The sequence below is a fragment of the Pogona vitticeps genome, chromosome 6 (assembly GCF_051106095.1).
Source record: "Pogona vitticeps strain Pit_001003342236 chromosome 6, PviZW2.1, whole genome shotgun sequence".
NCBI lineage: Eukaryota > Metazoa > Chordata > Lepidosauria > Squamata > Agamidae > Pogona > Pogona vitticeps.
Genome location: NC_135788.1, coordinates 96,492,682 through 96,512,567, shown reverse-complemented (window position 1 = coordinate 96,512,567; position 19,886 = coordinate 96,492,682). Strand labels below are relative to the sequence as shown.

The window sequence follows — 19,886 nt, the reverse complement described above, 5'->3', positions numbered from 1 at the left end:
ACCATCAGGAAGGGCTAAGAAAGAATCCTGCTCGAAACCCTGTGACACTGGTGATAACGCTGAGCTAGAGGGACCAATGATCTGACCCAGTATGAGGCAGCTTCCCGATGGGACATTTAACTACTCCAAAATCTGGGAGAAAGTGATGGGAACAAAGGAATATGGGTGGGTGCAAGGTATACAAGCTGTCACCTCTTGCCTGAAACACTGTGGGCAGACTCTGCACTCCAAAGAAACACACCACCTATTCATACATTACATCTGACAATGCGCCCCTCCCTTTGGGAAATTCAAACCTCCTCAGAATGAAGGGATGTTTCCCAGCTTGGCGATTGCTTCCAGACAGACAACTGGGAGTGGCATGCATTTCAGTGGGAATCACTTTCTCGCAGCTGTGACTGGAGCCAAAATATTGGCCATCTATAAGGAGGAAGTGGGGATGATAGATTGGAGCCAGATTTGTCATACTTAGAAGAGACCATCAGAAATCAATGGGACTCAAGATGGTCATGACTCACTTGTGTGGCGCTGTTTTCAATGGGCCTGCTCCAAGTAGAGGCAAAACCTGGATCCAGCCCATTGCCCTCTGGGTACAAATGAGAGCGTTCTGCATCCCAGCAGGAGCTTCCTCCCCCAAGGAAACTTGAGAGATGAATGAATGTCTCTAAGAAGAGGTGAGCCTCCTAGAGGCACTATGAAAGGGACAGAACATGTGCCCCTAACAGTGGTGTGATTTCAACCTCAGTTGGAAGATCTTTCTCAAGGTGAAGCAAAGAACCAATAGCTGAATGATACGCATTCACAGGGGTCTCTTCAACTGAACAGTGTATGCTGCCATTTTTCAAAGCTACTCAAAGAGGGAACCATCTTGTAGCTTCCTTGGCCAAAGGAGAAGTAAGAGCTCAAAGTGAAAGCAGCAACTTTATTCAACTATCAAGATCTGTTAATAAATGCTTATAGCTCCAGGCAGAATTAAGGCAGAGGATCCTTCCCATTAACTGCCCCACACTCCTGAAGCTTGACCGGTTGACATCTCTTCACCTTAGTATTGTCCTCTTCAGTTCTTTCCACTTTTCTTTAGCACCACTTCTCTTTGGCCGAGGTTTCAACTAATGCCTTACTCCTACAATCCCTAAAAGGTACCTGAGTTATATACAAATACGGTGTGAAGGGGTTAGAGGGTGGCCCCCATCAGGTTCACAGGTCGGCCACTATACCGTTTCGAGATATCAGCTTCAATCTGAAAAACAGAAGATCGAGTGTCAGGTGTGTCTTGGCAGCCAAATTAATATCAACTTTAGTCCAGAGGAAAAACAAAAATCTTTACTTTCTTCCTACTTTACCCCCTTAAGAGAATTAAATGGAGCTTGCAAAAGACTAGTGCAGGGAGAGAGGGGTTTTCTAGAACTTTCCTTGCAGAGGACCAATCCCTGACTTTTATTTATTTAGTGTCATTTGTAGGCCTTTCTCCCAATGAGGGGACTCAAGGCAACTCACAATGTTAAAATAAGTAAAATTAAAAAGACAATAGATTATACAATTAAAAAGCAATTAAACTATAATAATTAAAACACATTAAATGATTAAAAACTAGTTAAAACAATCATTTACAAAGGATTTTTTCTTCTACAAGGGATATAAAAGCAACTAGGCAAGGGGCTGGGCATATAGTTGAAAAATAATTCAGATGGAGCAAAATGAAGCACTGCTCGCCCACCCAGTACACAGATTCAAACTGAAATAGGTGTCTTATGAAAAAAAGGAAAAAGAAAATAATTCAGAACTATACAGACGTGCTTCCAGCCTGAGTACCTCATATTTCAGATTAAGAGAAATTTGCCATTACTCTTTTCTGCCTCCCAGTTTCATACTTACTTTCTTCACTGCTGAACTAGCATCCAGATAATCTCTGTGCCAAATTTTACCTCCACCAGATTTGACAAAATTCATGCTTCTGTTTGGGGTTTTCTCCTGTGAGGTTTACTCGTATTTTTCCTGTGCATTCTACCATGGAAATTCCTCCATGGGAGGAGATTACAATTCATACAGCATTAGGTCATGTGGAACTGCGCCTAACATGGAACTGACCTACATACCTTAACAGATGGGGCTGGATACTGGGGAAATATCACCTTTGTGCCTCCCAATGCACTCACCAGTTTCTGTAAATCCTTGGTTTTCTGTACAAGGACATCAAGCTTTGGCTCTAGGTTGGCCTGTTCCTCCAGTGCATCCTGCCGCTTCTTAACCATGTGCTCCTTTTTCAAGAGCAGCAAGTCTGCCTGTTTCAATTTCTGATGGAGCAGCTCAGTCACACGGTCCACGTACCTGAATAACAAAACCACTCATGAAATCCCAGCAAGCAAACAACTGCAATACCAGGGGCTGGGAGTCTGATTCCCAAGAGAACAACCAGCCTATGTAGCCTTGGGCATAGATGCCCAGCATCATCAGGGTGCCCCCAGAAGAAAGGAATGGCAAACGACTTACGAGTACTCTCTGCCTGGAAAACCCTGAAAAGAAAAAGAAGAGTTCGCCAACCTTGGGGAAGCAAGGATCATGAAAAGATGTTGCATTCGGAGACTGGTCAGACGGCCAATAAGATCTTGGATGGCTGCCATCATGGCCTCCAATTTTCCCTTAGTCTGATCCTGAAGGATGGGTGGGGCTAACTGGAACTGGCTCATGGCTAGGATGTCTGCTTCTTCACTCATCTCAACAATGCGCTGTGAAAGGAAGATTTCCAGCTGGGAGAGATAAAAGAGAGGGTCAATATGAGGAAAACAGAGAAAGGAGGTAAGACCATAGAAGCTATTTTTAGGAATACAGTTCCCAGAAACTCTCAGCCCTTGTGGACATCTCAGCCTGAGGAATTGTGGGAAGTGTTCCTCCAAATGTAACATTCTGAGGCTCTGATGGACACCTGACTCTTAACAGATCTATATAGATAAAGATAAAAGGCAGCAGGGGTCATGGTGAAGGGAAGGTTCCAAGGTTTTATTTGAGCAAGATCCTATTGTTCTTTAACCCTAAACTTTTTCCCCAGTGTAAAGGCTAAAACATGCGAAGCTATAGAGAAAGAAAGATAACTTCTATACATAGGCAAAAGTGCTTGGCCTTTCAAGGGGCTACCTAGATTCCATTCATTTTAGATTCTAGGTGAAAAAGTAACACACATACTCGAACTGCAGGACTTCTCATTTTAGCCATGCACTGATTGTGATCCTGAGAAACAAGCTTCCTGGAACTGACTCTTGTCACTATACTAGACTGGTCTAAAAGCAACAGTAGGAATCACTGGCTGGGTAGCTGAGTGGTTTAGAGGTTAGGAGTTCAATTCCACACTTTGCCTCCTGCAAGTAGAGCCAGCCCATGTAGCCTTGAGAACAAGTGTCCAGTTCCAGGATGTCCCCAGAAGAAGGGAATGGTAAACCAGCTCTATTCTTAACTGGAAAACCCTAAAAAGGGTCATCATAAATCAGAATTGACTAGATACCGGTAGCACATGATGATGATTATTAGGAACCATATGGGTCACAGACTATATGTGAATTCCAAGACCAAAGCATTTTTCCTGGTTGGGGGTGGGGGAGAACATACATCAGGGCAAAAAGCCAGGCGAACTGAGCCCCTGGATACATCATTCTCCTCTAAAACAAAGCATTTCCCCTCCTACCTTGTTTTAAGATAAATCTGTTCTCCTTCCCTCCCCCCGTAAAAACTGGATGTGCATTTTTTACAAAAACACAGAAGTGGCCTTTCAGTTCACTTACCTCCATAAGCTCATCAATGAACTGATTTCGGGTCTCTGAGGTTTCCAGAATGGTGAGAGCATCTGGCCCTTGTGCAATTCCCTCTGGGGCTGCATGGAAAAGAGAACGGGGTGGGGAAATGAATTAAATATCTGGGGTGGGGAAATGAATTAATTTGTCATGAAATTTCTCTATTTTAGAAGCCAAAGCCTTTAGAAGGCTTGCTCCTTCACCTTTCTACCTCTGCCCCAGACCTTGAAAAGTTACTTTTTTCAGATTACAGCTCCCAGAATCCCCCAGCCAATAAAGCCACCAACATGACTTTCAAAGGGGAAATGATAGATGATTATGCATTCATTTATTGCATTATATCCTGTCCTTCTTTCAGGGATCTCAAGGGGCCATACATGGCTCTCTTCCTTATTACTTTATCTTCACAACAGACTTCAGGCTGAGAGTGTTCAACCAACCCAAAGTCATCCTGTGAATTTCATGGTTGGGATGGAAATCTAGACCCAGCTCTCTAGAGTCCTAGTTCAACACTCTAACCACTCTGTTGCTTCCCATCCATAGCAAACCAAACAATCAATGACTTCCAAAAGGCCCTATCCTCTGTAGACTAGAAAGACACCGTTCACTTTTGCTTCTTGACTGTCCATTACAATTTTAAGTGTTTCTTCTACCATCTATGTTTTTCTTTTCTTTTTACTACTAAGGAATTTTATTTTGCATTTTCATCTAGTAATAGCTGATTTCATTCCGCAGTTCTTTTAGTTCACAGTCAATTAAGTAATGCAAATCTGTTCCTTATATGGACTTTAAATTATTATTCAGAAATGTTGTTTAAATCATATTTTCACACTACAATTTTTTTAGTGTTCTTTTTCGGCTTTACTCTAATGATGGATATTAACAGTTCATGATCAACAACACAATCCATTCCTGGTTTTCTTTTGCCAGAAAGAATATAGCTTTTCCATAGCCGACGTGATGTCTATATTGACTGTCTGGTGATCTCCACATGTACAGCCATCTCTTTGCTTTCTCGAAGCATGTATTTGCAATAAACAGATTGTTAGGTTTGCAGATATCTCTAAGTAATTCTCCGCCATCTTTTCTGTCCCTCAGGCCAAATTTTCCAGGAATATTTGGTTTTGCTTTGCTTTCTTCTTTTACATTCTAGTTCATCCTAGATTTCCTCTAGAACTCACTTTTTAAACAATGAACCAAGAAATCATTTTTTCAACAATTTCAAATTTTTTTCATTGCCCAGTTATTTAACATTATAATTATTTAATGCTCCTATAGTCATTTTTCCTCTTCTCGGTGTTCAGTCATAACCCATTTTATACTTCCCTATTCAGCCTTAATCAGCAATAATCACAGAACATTTCTATTTTCTGTAATAATCTGGTATCCTCCGAATATTTTATATTATTCATATTTCTTCCTTCCATTTTGACTCTTGCTTCATCCAAATCTAATCCAGATATGGTCTGCAAATAAACTGAACAGGTAAGAAATAGTATACACCCTTTCCTGAGACAGCCATTCTGCTTCTCTATATTTTGTTCTAATCATAGAATGTTGTCCAAAGGACAGAGCTGTGCATCAGGGCATTCAGAGACTGTGGAATGTCTGTTTCTCTTAGGATAATCCTTAGCTTTTCTTGGTCAAAGGCTTTACTGTAATCTTAAATTTTCTTTAAAAATTATTTAGCATGCTCCAATAACCAATGTATTTGCAATATGATCTCTAGTACCTCTTCCTTTTCTAAGGCCTGCTTTTTAAATCAGGCATTTCTCATTCAATATAAGAGAAAAGTCTTTGTTGCAAAATCTTGGGCATCACATGGCTTGCACAAAAAAAGTATGTAATAATGCAATACTTGCCACAAACTTTCATGCCTCCTTTGGAATGTAGATTGAATGTTTCCTGTTTGGGAATCATTGTTTTGTTTTCTGTATTTGTTGGCATACTAAATGCCAACAAATACAGTTGGCACTGGATACCAAGTGAAAGATCACAAGGAAATGTATACCGTGTGCTGCTGCTTTGAGAGATGAACTGCCACAAGCTAGCAGAGAACAAAGCAACTTACAAACATGCATTTACACTTCACTTCCACATCCCTGGTCGCTTCACTACCAAGGACGTGGTGCCGCTGCGGGCTAAACCGCAGAAGCCTCTGTGCTGCAGGGTCAGAAGACCAGCAGTCATAAGATCAAATCCATGCGACGGAGTGAGCCCTGTCGCTTTATCCCAGGTCCTCGCCAACCTAGCAGTTCAAAAACATGCAAATGCGAGTAGATAAATAGGTACCACCTCGGTGGGAAGGCAAAACGGCATTCCCTAGTCACGCTGTCTTCAGATAAGCGCTGGCTCTACGGCTTGAAAACGGGATGAGCACCGCCCCCTAGAGTCGGACACGACTGGACTAAAAATGTCAAGGGGAACCTTTACCTTTACCTTCCTTCTGAAAAATTATCAAGTTCCAAGGCTATATGCCTGCAAAAAGAAAATCTACTTGTAAGCAGGCAAGTCACTACAACATGTATTTCTGGAATAAGAAGCGTAATAGCCTACGTGGGAACACCCATATACCAGCAATGAACAAAGGACTGGAAGGAAACCTGGGAAGAAGTTGAACAAACGCAACAAGGAACAGCTATTGAATACAGAATGGTTTGTAGATACATTTTCTGTTTTTGGTACAGAAATATATTACAAGAATTTTTTAAAAGGTGAAGGCTTCCAGGAGTTTTAGTCCAAGAACACCTGAGGAAGAAAGGCCCCTGTAGGTACGCAGAAATGAATCCGAGGCCTTCCTACTTGCCTTGCAAAGAACATTTTTACTGACCACAATATTATATTGTAACACTGAGAATTCTGTTTTCGTTTGCTTAGGTTTATTCTGGTTGTAGTGGTTACAAAGATGGTTGAAAAGACAGTGGGAAAAATGTAATCGAGGAAGAAAACAAAACATCTAGTTTCACTGTCAAAAACCTGTAAGTTCTATATTCATATTCTGCGATTTCTCAAACGCTTATGTGCATATGCATTTATTATTATTGTGGATTTTGGGAGTTACAGTCCAGAAAAATTATGTGTCCAAACTTCATTTAAGAATAAACTTCATTAATAGAAAAAAGAAGAAACAGGAAACACATATCCAACAGCACCCTCTTGTGTCTGCTTCCTTCCACATTTCTAACTCAGACACTATGTAAAAGCCAAGGTGGACACCATTATATGCTATAGCCAAAATCCTACTGGGAAATACTACAAACATAAGAGCAACTGCCTAAGTGGCTGCTGCATTTTGCCAGCTGCTGCCTGTGTGACCAGTTGGGTAACTGACTGGGGGATGATCAGGCATGTGACAGACAGCTGGCACAATGCCTTCTCCTGTATGCACAATTGTTCTTACACAACCACATAATGTAACAGGCTCCAGATCTACATTTGCCCCTACAAGAAAAATATGGGCTTGGAAGCCTTTTATTTGCAATACTTCTGCATTTCAGGCCTGACAGACAAGCTGTTTGTCTGTCTTCTACCATCTCCAGGAATGAATCTTAGCCTATTCTTCTAAGATTTATGGGATCTCAAAACTACCTTTGCTTCTTTCCTTCAAAAGAAATTAAACCCCCAGTTCATATCAATAGGCAATTTTTTTGCATTTAAATATATGAGCTATAGTAATAAAAATATTTTCTAAAATATTGGGGGTGTTTAAAGATGGGCATGAGATAATGGCAAAATGCAATATAGTATATTCTGCCATTATCTCACGTGCAGACATCAAATCATAAGCTCCAGGACTAATACTGTACAGTCGCTATTTTAAAAATAAGAACTCAGAAATCAATCAAGATAATAGAACCTTTTAAAAAGCTCTCCCTTTAGCATGTTTTCAGTCTGGTTTCACTTTTTCCTTTATGGCAGGGTAGGCGTCATGTGACCTGAAGATCATAGGTGGCCCCGAGCTGTTTTTGCAGCCTTTCCAAGGCTCGCTTCCAATGATTTACAATCTTTATTTTTATTTAAAATTGTATTTATTTACTTTGATTTTCTTACTCATAGAAAAAGTCTTCACTCAGATTTCCAGGTTTCTGGCTGCCAATTAATGAAAAAGGAAGGCAGGAAATACTTAATCTGAATTAAAACTCTGACAATCAGTTAAGGCAACTAAGGTAAATACTGTTTTAAATTAAGATAGACTGTAAACCATATTTTGATAATTAAATGGGTCACAAGTGGAAATAAACATTTTAAAAGCTGCAAATAAGCCACTGGGAGCTGTGCCAGTTTTATGGACAGCTTTTCTGAGGGAGGTGGCCCCGGGGTTGCCCACCATTTTGGAATTTGTGCCTAAAGGCAGCTGAGATGTCCACCCCTGCCTTGTGAGATTTCTCCCTTTGTCTACCCTGCCCACCCCATGGCCTTTTCAAAGCAACACCAACTTACACTTGGTTCCTTCCCTGCACAATTCCTTCCACTTCTAGCCTCTGCCACAACACACCATGCTCTTTCACTGGGGTACGTTGTTTCTGCTCTGCTCCTGCATCAGTCCCTAAATGGAACTCTGGTAACATACCTCGGGAAAGGGCCACTCTGTAATAAAATTACACTCTCTAACTCTAGACGAGCACCCCTGAAGTGCTACATAGGCATGATCTACAATTGCTGATGGAATAGGCTATTTTCATCATAGGGCCAGTCCAAGACATTTTGCTGCCTGAGACAAAAGAGAGCGCTCTCTCACTCTGTACACAGAAGCCAATTAGACTGGCTGTCGAATCTTATTGTTTTATTTCTTTATTACATTCACATTCCATTTTTCCTGCAATGAGCTCAAGGTGGCAGATATAGCTCTCCTCATTATCATCTTTTCTTCACAACAGCCATGTGAACTAGGCCAGGCTAAGAATGTGACTGCTGCAGGGTCACCCAGTGACTTTCGTGGAAAAGCTGTGATCTGAACTCAAACCTCCCAAGTCCTAACACCAGCCATTACATTACACTCATTTCCTTATATCTTGTGATAGGACAGCATCATCCACCATGGCTGAGGGCAGCAGGCCAGCTTAGGACACAGAACAGACCACATGCCACTCATGGATATAACCTCCAAGAAAGCTAATGGTCAAAGGGAACAGGAAGACCAGCCAGGATAATGTTGCTGTTGCCTTCCATCCTCTGCTGTGCAAGATGGCTGCTCAATCTGCCTAGGAATAGCTCTCAGAGGTAACTCAGGAAGCGCAACATTCAGGAAGCAAAAGGGCAGGCCTTAATTCAAGGGGGTAATCCTTGGGACACAGTATATATTCTCCTTACCACAAGTAAGAACAGCAAAAAAACATAACAGACGAAGAAAAGGACTTCTGAATCAAATGGTATGGCTTCCAGATAGATCTGAGCCCTGTGTTTACCAATCAAGAACAGGTACAGAGATCACCACACCCTGCTGAAGGCCCTGAAATGAATTCCACTTTTTCCTGTTGCCTTAAATTCATGCACGGTTTATTGCCAGTCTTTTTGTCTCAATTCATTTCACCTTGGTCCAGCTAGCTCTGAACAATATCTGCAGCCTACTCATGTCCATCCAGAAAAGGCAAACCAGAGGCACTTACCGTCACTGCCAGCTTCCAGCACCATAATCTGAGCCGCACCATCACTCCCATCTCCCCAGTCTATGCCTCCAGCAGCATTCTCCTACAAGAAGGCAAACCCAGACTAACTCAGTCACTGGCATTCTGCAAGGAGCCTGGAGGTCTGCACAGCTGTGCTCACATTATAAGGCTGCATGTCACTTCAGCAGGTCCCAAGACCTTAACTTTTACATGCCTACAGAATCCAACTGAAAAATTGCCCGTCGTAAGCCTGTTCATGTATATTTCTGCAGCAAATTGGAATAACTTAAAAAGTCAGCACAAGCATTTGCTGCTGCACAGCAAATGGCGCAGCCAGTGTGTGACAGCAAATGTCTACACTCATTGTTTAATGAGTGAGAATCTACAAATGCAATTTCCACCAATAGACTTAAGCTAGCAGGTACAAGTGACATGATTCTGGCCATTAAGCTTCTGACCCATGTTTGCACAGGAAACCCCAAGAAAATGTTTTTGTCTTATAACATTTATGAAATATTATACTAGTGTGAGCTGGGTATAGGCCACAGCCCAAAGTCTAGTTTAAATTGGGATGGGCACCTTCAGAGATTTCAAAGTCCAATTTTCCACCATCTGAACCTGCTTCAGGGCACGGCAGCAATACCTGCCAAGACTGGTAGTAATCAGACCTCCACTTCTGGTTTCAGAAACCTGTTATCTTTTTACCTTTTTTAAGAAAATAAAAATAAAACAAGAGCTTGCAGGAGCTTCTGGTCTTAATGGAGAACTCATTTCCCAGAGTGTGGTTCTCCAACTATTTTCAGAAGGTGGCTCCTGGGACAACAAAAAGGGGCTGCCACATTTGGCCCTTGGGCTACAGGATGCCCACTCCCTAGAGGCTGGGCACTGGCTGAATGTAAAGGGCAAGAGGTGGAAAGGATACCCACTTGAGCTTCGAACTCGAGAGAAATCCCCCAGTCTATCTCCTCACTTGCTCCTTCAACCGAGATGCCACAATCAACCGCCTCAACTGTAGATGCTGATTCTGCTCCAAAGTCTCCCCAGTCAATCTGCAACCAGAAATATAAGCATGGGTTTTAGGAACCAGTGTTTCACTAAACGATTTAGACTTTGCATCAATAAATACCTTAACTCGAGATACCTTTACATCTCCTTCTGCTGGTTAAAATATCCCATAAGGCGAATTTTCCTCACTAAAGTTTAGAACACAAGATGTAGATTCTGTTCTACAACTTATTATATATTTGTTATTTATGTAGTCTCCGTGACTATCTTCTGGAAGAAAAGGATCCAAGCCACGTCTCCCACAACTTGATGTGGAAAGAATGTAGAAAAGGTTGGGCATTGTTGCTTGTTTGTTTGTTTTTTGCCTCTCCTTCTTTCCTAATACTAGAGGCTTTGGGTTGTCCAATGGAATCAATGAGCAAGTAGGGGATTCCCCAGCATTACCGAAAATACAAGAGACCGAAACCGGCACTTTCCACGTTCAAAGGAAATGCTCTGCTACTCATGAGTTGGAGGTCTGAATGTTTATGAGACTGACTAACGTTATGTTCTTAGACTTGATACCAGCTACATAGAGAGAGACAAAAATCATTTCATAATAAGCAAATCATTTAGTGGTATGCAAGTTCAAAAAAGCCCTGCATTGGTCACCTTCTCGCAGGGTCCATTATACAAGCCATACACGTTTCACTGTAGCCACTACGATCTCCTTCAAGTAGACCTACCGCATCCTTAACTACAACTTGCTGCACTGCCTCTGTCCTTGGCCGTTCCACTGAGGTTGGCTTGACTCCTCGCCGCCACTCATAAATGGTAGTGTTGCCCCGAGCCTGCACATGCCGCAGTAATGGGACCACTTCCTCTGTGGAACTGGTGCAAAAGATGAACATCAAGGATGACACAAAAACCAGGGCATCAAGAAGCTCATTCCTGATCAAAATATATTGACCACAGCTTACTATAAAGGTAAAGGTAAAGGTTCCCCTTGACAATTTTTGTCCAGTCGTGTTCGACTCTAGGGGGCGGTGCTCATCCCCGTTTCCAAGCCATAGAGCCAGCGTTTGCCCGAAGACAATCTTCTGTGATCACATGGCCAGTGCGACTTAGACACGGAACGCTGTTACCTTCCCACCGAAGTGGTCCCTATTTATCTACTTGCATTTGCATGCTTTCGAACCGCTAGGTTGGCGGGAGCTGGGACAAGCAACGGGAGCTCACTCCGTCGCGTGGATTCGATCTTACGACTGCTTGGTCTTCTGACCCTGCAGCACAGGCTTCTGCGGTTTAGCCCACAGCGCCACCACGTCCCTACAGCTTACTATATTTTATAGCAAACCAAAGATTCCCCAAAATTATGAATATCGCTATATAGCCAGTGTGATGGCAACGACTAGAGCATTGGACAGGGACCTGAGAAATTCAGGTTCTAGTTTCCATTGACTTTTAGCCAGACACACTGTCTCTACCTGACCTACTATGAAGGTTTGTCGCAAAGCAGAAAGGTGAATAGTGGTATATAACCATCTTTTTCAGCGATCTCAGCAAGTCAGGCTCCAAGTGATTTTTTCTTTAGACTGTAACCCTATGCGCAAGTTACTTGGGATGTTAATTCTCCAGTGCTATACATATTTAATCAAGAAGTAAGTCCCAATGAATTCAGTGGAGCTTACCTCTGAATAGGACCTAGGACAGGATCATTTTTTTCCTCCTGAAATTAAGTGTATATTTTTACAAATAAACATGCCTCTGGTGAGGCCCAATTCCTTTTCTAAAAGCACTATGAAAAGTATACTTAAATAGCCCACTCAAAATAAAATAAAAATATACAAAATCTGTAAGATTAAAAAATCTGTAAGATTAAAAAAATCAAAGCTTGGAAAGTTACCTCTTACCTTCACAAAGAATGAATATAATTAGATTCTGAAGTCAACCACAACCGAGCAGTGATAAGACCAGCGCACCATCCAACTACTACTCAGTTATAGATGGTTTCAACTCTTAATATATTCATTCTTTTTAAAGGTAACATTTCAACATCTGAAAAGAGAAAAATACTATAAGACAGGAACAACAACAACAACAACAACAACAACAAAAGGGCACCACAAAAAGCAATAAAGGAATCAGGCCCCATCCAAAGCACATCATATTATTCCCATTTTAATGAAGTGGGGAAGGAAAATAAAAGCTTAACTGTTTCCTAACTCCTATTGGCAGGGAAAAGGAGATCTAAGATCCGGTGTTGTCATGGAAAGATTTATAAGTATTGAGTAGCTAACATGTTTTGGGTAGCACCTGTTAGGTATTCCCTTCTTCACAGCTTGATGGTGGAACAGAGTCGTGGAAATCTCTATTGGTTGCATTAGCTGTGATTTAGCTCATGAAGAAAGGGAGTTTGGTCTGAAATGTGTGAACTACTCATAGCCTCTTTCCCTTAGAACGCTGAAATGAGGCCCTCGTTTTTTTACATGCAGCAGGTTCTACTTTTTTCATGTCTGCCAGAAGTAGCTACTCAACAGAAAGAGTATAAAGACCTGGTGTATGGGGGTAGCTAGGAAGGATGGACATAGTAGCTCAACACTTCTTATGTCTGCCACGTTGGGGAATACTGCCTCAGAGAATAGGATGCTTCCGTTGTGAACCAGACCGTTGGTCTATTCAACCACCCTGTGCTCTTTATTATGGCCAGAAAGAGAGGTTTCTTTTCCAGGGGCCTTTTGCAATCCTGCTCTCAAACCCTTCTCTAACAGGGGATGCCAGCATTTAGACCTTTGGCTGTGCTGCACCACTCACCTGCCATTCGCCTCAAATTGCATCAGCAGCATATCTAAAGCTATTAAGGAGACCATATGGCAGGGGGATATTGTACATCCCCAAACCAATTTTTATCACCACCTGTCACCCCAAAACCACTGTGTCTGAATTTGGCAGTGAATCAGGACAATGAAATCGGTTGGCAAACTATGAGAAGCTCTTAAAAACCAGCAGAAAATGCAGCTTGTGTTGGGATTGTGAAACTGGCCCCTGGACCTGCCAAAATGACCCACTATTTGCAAATGAAGAACCAAAATGACCTACCTGTCACATACAAACTGCACACAGGCCTGGTAAAGGTTGATAGCTTCCAAAAGCCCACTAGCAGCAGCCCCAATATCACTGAGCTGTGATGGTAAGTCTTTCACCAAAGCCAAAAGCTCCCGGTGTACGTTGTCTCCCTGGGAACAAAAAAAGAAAGAAAGAAAGAAAGAAAGAAAGAAAGAAAGAAAAGAAAAAGAAAAAGAAAAAAGAAAAAAAGGCACAGGGTGATGTCATTCAAGAGTGGGTTTATCCATGTCCTCTGTAGGATCATGAAAGTGCTTCCAGAATTATTTCCACAAGGTCTAGAAAATTGTTTGTTTCTTTTAAACGCCACTACCCTAGTGGAAGTTCACAATCCGCATATGGAACAAGATAAAGTTGATAAGCAAAAAGCATAAACAGCAGGAAGTCATATGTGATTGAGATCTTCAGAGAAAATAAGGTGTGCTTTTTTGTTGGTAGAATGGGAACAATTTTATTGGAACAAAGAATACTGTTAACCTTTTGAGATTCTGTGGTTGTAGATGTCTGAACATGAACTACGTTCTGAAAGATCAAAATTATTCATTAACTAGTTACTTTTCTGAAAAACAAGCTCCTTGCTTTTACAGTGCCACAGCAAATCTGAAAATAAGCAATGTCAAGGGTTCAGAATCCGAGAGTGACAGCTCATATGGCTTCATATTACTCACATCTCTCTCTTTTCCCTCAGACATTGTCTGCCATATACATACATCCAGCTATGGTAAATATTGAGTCTTCCATGCTGAATGCAGCCAAGTTGACTTCCCTTGTTCTTCTGTGCAAGCTTCTTATTTGTTCTTCTCACAATAGGACCAATTGGTTTGTTACAGGAGTAATCTGGAAGTTGAGTCATGGCAACATATTAGGTTGAAACATTTCACTACTCATCCAAGTTGCTTCTTCAGTCTGAGGAGAATTGGTAGGAGACCCCTGATATATCCTTGTTCTGGTGGATGTGGTGAAAAACTACTGCTAACAACTGTTAATGACCCATGACAATGGGTGGAGAAGGACTGCAGAAGCAGGATTTTCACTCCCCCCCCCCCCCGAATCTAACAATCTATTCAGACCAGGGGGAAGTGAAACCAATGTGGAGGATATATCAGGGCTCTCCTACCAACTCTCCCTTAGACTGAAGAAGCTACTTGGACGACTAGTGAAATGTTTCAACCGCATAAGAAAAAAGTCTAGTTGCCATGACTCAAGTTTCCAGATAACCTCACCTGGATAACTAAGAATCGTCACAGATTTACAAGAGTAACATTTCTATGTTCTAGCATTAAAAATTATGTGTTGGTGAGAGGTACAGCTGCACAGGTATGATGGAATAAACCCAGAAGTCAACCCAGTTAATTCTGGTACAAAGAGAGGTTATTTTGGGGAGTCATAGTCTCCAAAGCAAGGTGTGCACATGCTGTATCCATTTAAAAAACCCGTAAATGTTTGCTGGTGCAGTAAACTCAGTGGTGGGCTGTAAGTGACCCTTAAAGGAAAGACAAAAACAGCTTAGTGGCTTCCTTTGCCTTAGTAGAAAATTGCATAATGTCTCTGGCACAATGGCTTCTTTCTACTGAGCTGTGCACATTGGACAGGTACATGCAATCACGCTGCACCCCAATGGTAGCCCTGATTACTAGTGGATTGAAGAGAAAGAGGTGGACTTTACCAGCCCCTTACTTAGGACTGGCACTCTGCCATCAGTTTCAAAGAAGACTGAGAGCTGAGGGGGTAGAAGGGCTCTGTACCGTAATTCCATACTGCTTGCAAGAAGTGTAGAAGCGCTCCCTCATCTCACTAGCTGCCAACTGATACTCCTCTTCCTTGCGGCTGTATTCCTGCTGCAGCTGCTGACACTTGCTGATCTGCTTCTTGAAGGAAGGGATCTCATAGCTGACATTTCGCACTAGGAGGCTGGCCAGTTCAACTGCAGGCAAAAAAATGAGTGCAAAATATATGTGCTTTTGAGTGTGGATACATTTCAGTTTCTACAGAATGCCAGCATACACTGAAACAGGCAAGCTATACCAAGCACGCAAAGTAATAGGAAGGGGTTGCTAGCGTCTGCTCCTGAGCTGTACTAACTCCTGCAGAAGAGGTGCCAAGCTGGTGTCACTGGCCTGTTCAAAGGTTTGGTCTCAGTTATCTTAGACCCCCAAGCCAAGATAACACCTTTTCTAGAACAGCTGGGATATGACAATTTCCCGGAGTCCAGACTATTAGCAATCATAAATTAATCTAGTACCTCCTGTTCACAGACATTATGTCTACTATAAGTTAGGGATAAACTACATGGGATTGTTCCTGCCATCAGGCTTGTGGTACCCAACTAGTCACTGAGGGACACAAAGTGCTCAAACAAATGGCGTGCTTGTTACACCAGGAAGACAGCTCTTAAAAGGGGAAATGAGCTATGATATACTTTCCTCTTAAAGGCACTTTTATAATATTTTGTGATATGAAGCATACTATTAATTATTATTGTTGTTGTTGTTTACTTGCTTTATATATCACCTATCTGGCAGCCAGGGGCACAAATAGCATGACAGTCTTTCAAAGAAAGGCTAGGTCACCATTCTAGGAAGGATTTATTGTCATCACAGTGGGGCATTCTAAAAATCAAATAAGACAAAATTCTAGAGGTGTTTTTTTGGTTGGTTGGTTAGTTTTCTCTAGCCTCCTCCTTGTGCCATGTCTTTGTAGACTGTAAGCCAGAAGGCAAGGGTTTTCTTGTTTTCATTCAACTCTTATGTTGCTCTAGGAGCATTTCAGATTGAAAACAAGGGTATACGTACTTTTAAAACATAAACAGTCAGTGCAAAGCTTACAGGCTCCTGGTTTCAGAAAATAATCCAGAAAAAAACAGCCACATCTATTTCACTATTGTATCTGTGTGCTGTCTCTGTCCAACACATAACAGTTGCCTTACCTAAGTAGGTGTTGTCCTTTTCATACAGAGATACAATTTCTTGCCAGTCCTGGAAAAAAAGAGACAAAAAAGGGAGAGAACACCACAATAAACAGTTTGTGGTGTCACGTCTTCTAAATCTGTATGTTGGACGGCCAGAATACAATTCTGAAGGGTAAGGAGGAAGATCCGTCCAGAGTATCTTTCCTCCAGAGTATCCTGCCTTTTCCTAGGAAAAAAAGATTGCCCAGGTAGAAAAAGCATCTTTATAACCCAATACAAGGAAAGATAAGAGAGAAAGGAAATAGGAATTTCTAGAGTGAAGGAATCCAGAAAAAAGATAAAAAGAGAAGATATGCAAGTCCTCTAGAGTAGGGTGGGCTAGGCTGTAGGACATGGGCCGACAACTTGTGGTGCTCCAGGTGTTTTGGGGATCCCTCACAACTAGCTATAATACGTAAGACTTGTGTGAGTTGGAAGTCCAACAACATCATGAGGCCCCAAGTTGCCCATTCCTGCTCTATCTTAGTGGTCCATCTGCTTACTTTGCTCTTGACAGTGCAGGAACTCAAAATAAATGGGCTTCAATTCTCCTCAGACACGAAAGGGACTGCCAAGTGTTTCAAGTTTTGCCTGACATCTATGATGGAAAGCACAGTATATAAGTCCCAAACTATCCCACCAGATATTATTTCCAAGATTTTTTATTCTGTTTTATGAGAGTCAGAGTTTCATGGAATTTCTATGAACTTCTGCCATTACTGAGGTGACATCTTCTAGCAGCTCCTTTACCCCCGTTGCTACAGAGTTTCCCAGACTGGACAGACAGATATTGATGTGGGTTTCTCTTCCTCTGCATGCTCACTAACCTTCATACGTTGAGAAGAGTAGCGACCAAATATATTTTTAGTTGAGGCTTCTGTCCCTTTAAGGATGTCCACAATCCTGAGGCAGTGAAAATAATGAATATCTGGAATGACAGAGAGAAGATCTGTTCTGTTCTGATCAACTACCATTTTCTCCCTGTGAGTCTCATCTTTTCTTTGTCCAACCCAGCTCAGAAAATCCTAGACCTCTGACTTAGGCACCTAAAAAACACGATTTGATTTTTTTTTTTATTACTGTCTGCCAAACACTCACAGGAACCAGAGAGAAGCTGTTTGATCTCTTCATTTTCTGGCATGTCCTGGATGGCCACAGCGATCTTCTCACGAACAGTGCGGACCTGGGCCTGCCATTTCAGGTTGCAATGTCGTCTATCCACCAGCCAGTCTACAGGGGAAAAAAGTTACTCATATTACGCTACTCTTCTCAGTCTTCTATCTTTCTGAGGTCGGTAAAATGAGTACCCAGCTCACGGCGGCAATGTGGAGCCTGCATAATTAACTTGCAAACAGCCCAGAGAGTGCTTGAAGCACTATGGGGCGGTATATAAGCAGCATACTTTTGCTTTTTAAAACACATATTCAGAACAGCCCTCTTTCAGGCCAAAGACATTTTGCTGGCTGAGGCAAAAGAGCACAAAATGATGTGCTACATCAAAGGCTGATGTGAACAGTAGCCAAAGCTAGCCAAATTATTTTGCTACATGAATCAGAAAACCCTATAAGTATCTCCTTCTATCCATGGCAATGAAATATAATAATATCACAATAAATAACTAATAATTTGCTGCTCTTTTGTGAAATCCAAAATCTGCTGCTTGTAACCACCATCTCAATCACTAGTTGTGGGGTTTGCCTATAATTCCAGTTGCAAGAGACCACTACATGGGGTGAAAGAGGAAAACATTTTGCAATAAGGGCTTGGTTTTAAAACAAACCTCTCCCATCCAACCACCTTAAGAGAGAACAGCCTTGTTTTACTTCCTGTTTACAGTACTTGTGAATAGGAAAAACAAACAAAAAAGAACATACCAAGCAGCTTGCTAGTTTGTATATCAATTGGCAGGTTCTGATAATCCTGCTGGAATAGAAAGAGAGACAGAATGAAAAGCCTCAAGGAAAAGTATATTCAATGAAACAACATGTTACTGATTTGCTGAATTCCCTGCTGGCCGAGTAGATGACCTGGGACGGGAAAAGTACACTCACCATGAAAGGAGATTGCCAAATTCTACTCTTCACATCTGAGGAAATGCTGAACTAGAATAGGAACAGTTCAACGCAAGTAAAAGTTGGAAGGCATGTAACTCACCTGCATGATTGCCACTGGGTCTGATGTGAAAAGAAGTTGCTTCTCTTCCCGATTCGCCCCTTCCGCATAGACAGCCAATCGACAGAGACGCAGGGCCGAGTCCTTTCCCCGCAGCCAATCAAGGAGGTCCGTTCTGCCCAACCATTTTGCAAAGCGAAAGGAAAATGCCGTAAAGGCCACGCAGCCTTTTTTCTGATTGGCTGGCGGCATTCACTCATGAAGAAAGAAAAGCGGGGCAGAAAGGGAAAAGTTCAGCAACAGAGATTGGCCACCAGGAGGCGCTCGAAAATGTAGGACTTTGTATTTTTTGAAATAGAGTTTTTTCCTATATGTTTAATTTGTTGTCGACGTGTGACTCCTCTGCACGTGCATTTAGAGAGAAAGCAAGAGTCGAAGGCCAGTAATTATAACATCGAAGGCAGAATGTAAGATGTCACAGATACCGCAAAATCGCCCCCTCATCTAGGTTGTCGCCTGTTTTTCACTGCCTGCCCTATTGTACCAGTTTTTAGAGAAGTAACTGTGTTAGCCTGTTTCAGCAACAACAAAAACATAATTATTGTGCACTGCTAATAGATTTTGGTTATGTGAGTTGTAGTCAGTTGCAATCCTTGAAAACTCACTGAGATAAATCTGTTAAGTTGCTACAATATTCTGCTTTTTTCATCTTCTCTTTCTTTCCTTCCCCCTCCCTTAATTTTGCCAAATTACATCATGTGTATAAGGAAGTGGATTGTAATCCATAAAAAAAATCACATTAACTTAAATTTGTTGGTCTTTGAGGTTCTACAGTAGTTTTGCTTTGTTGGTGCTCCCCCTTTTTTTCTTGCAGTTCTGTCCCCGAGCTTTCCTGGCAGTGAAGTGCAGTAATAAAGGGGGAAATCTGTTGATTTCCTGCATATTTTGTAGTTGTTGAAGGAAAATAAACTGTTGGGACTAAGGATCATAACAACTTTATAGCATCAAAAGAGAAACTGTGCAGGTGCTGTTACAAAATAGTAAGATGAGATTTCCCCTGAGCATGTATAAAGTGCCACCAGTGGGAAACTTAAGACAGCTTCAAGACGTTTGAGATGGTTAGGTGGGTATAAAGTTCAGACAGAAAGTAGAGCTTCTAGTGTCACAATTAATTTTAATTTGTTACAGTTATATCCTACTTTTTCTTCAGTAAGCTGAAGATGAAATACATAGCTTTGCTCCTCCCCACTTTACAGCCATGTGAATTGAGACAGGGTGAGGAAAAATGAGCATCCTAAGGTCACCCTATAGACTCCGCTAATCAGAGATTGC

The 19,886-nt window shown here is 41.7% G+C and overlaps 1 protein-coding gene across 4 annotated transcripts; it reads right to left on the bottom strand.

Annotated features, from left to right (window-relative positions):
- Positions 1-902: 902 nt before the first annotated feature.
- On the bottom strand, positions 903-18,821 carry CDK5RAP3 (CDK5 regulatory subunit associated protein 3). 4 transcript variants are annotated; one of them, XM_020785501.3, is made up of 14 exons: positions 18,597-18,821; positions 18,317-18,365; positions 17,541-17,672; positions 17,270-17,370; positions 16,422-16,470; positions 15,241-15,419; positions 13,472-13,608; positions 11,119-11,263; positions 10,315-10,437; positions 9,389-9,470; positions 3,774-3,862; positions 2,542-2,747; positions 2,157-2,328; positions 903-1,240 (listed from the first exon to the last, which is right to left on the bottom strand). In XM_020785501.3, exons 1-14 carry the CDS (start codon positions 18,804-18,806, stop codon positions 1,175-1,177), a joined length of 1,740 nt encoding a protein of 579 aa, XP_020641160.3. In that variant the 5' UTR covers positions 18,807-18,821; the 3' UTR covers positions 903-1,174. The 4 variants fall into 4 exon arrangements, with proteins under 4 accessions (XP_020641160.3, XP_020641162.3, XP_020641164.3 ...); XM_020785503.3 differs by having other exon boundaries at positions 18,317-18,362; XM_020785505.3 differs by having other exon boundaries at positions 18,317-18,362; positions 18,494-18,623.
- Between the last annotated feature and the right edge of the window lie 1,065 nt (positions 18,822-19,886).

What these genes read in the sequence shown, in the direction of transcription:
- CDK5RAP3 (XM_020785501.3), bottom strand. Translation starts at nt 18,806, where the DNA reads ATGCCGCCAGCCAATCAGAAAAAAGGCTGCGTGGCCTTTACGGCATTT. An exon ending in GCTGGAAGCTGGCAGTGACG is followed by an intron (nt 3,863 to 9,388) that starts GTAAGTGCCTCT and finishes TTTTCCATGCAG; the next exon opens with CCCCAGAGGGAATTGCACAA. An exon ending in TCATTGATGAGCTTATGGAG is followed by an intron (nt 2,748 to 3,773) that starts GTAAGTGAACTG and finishes TATCTCTCCCAG; the next exon opens with CTGGAAATCTTCCTTTCACA.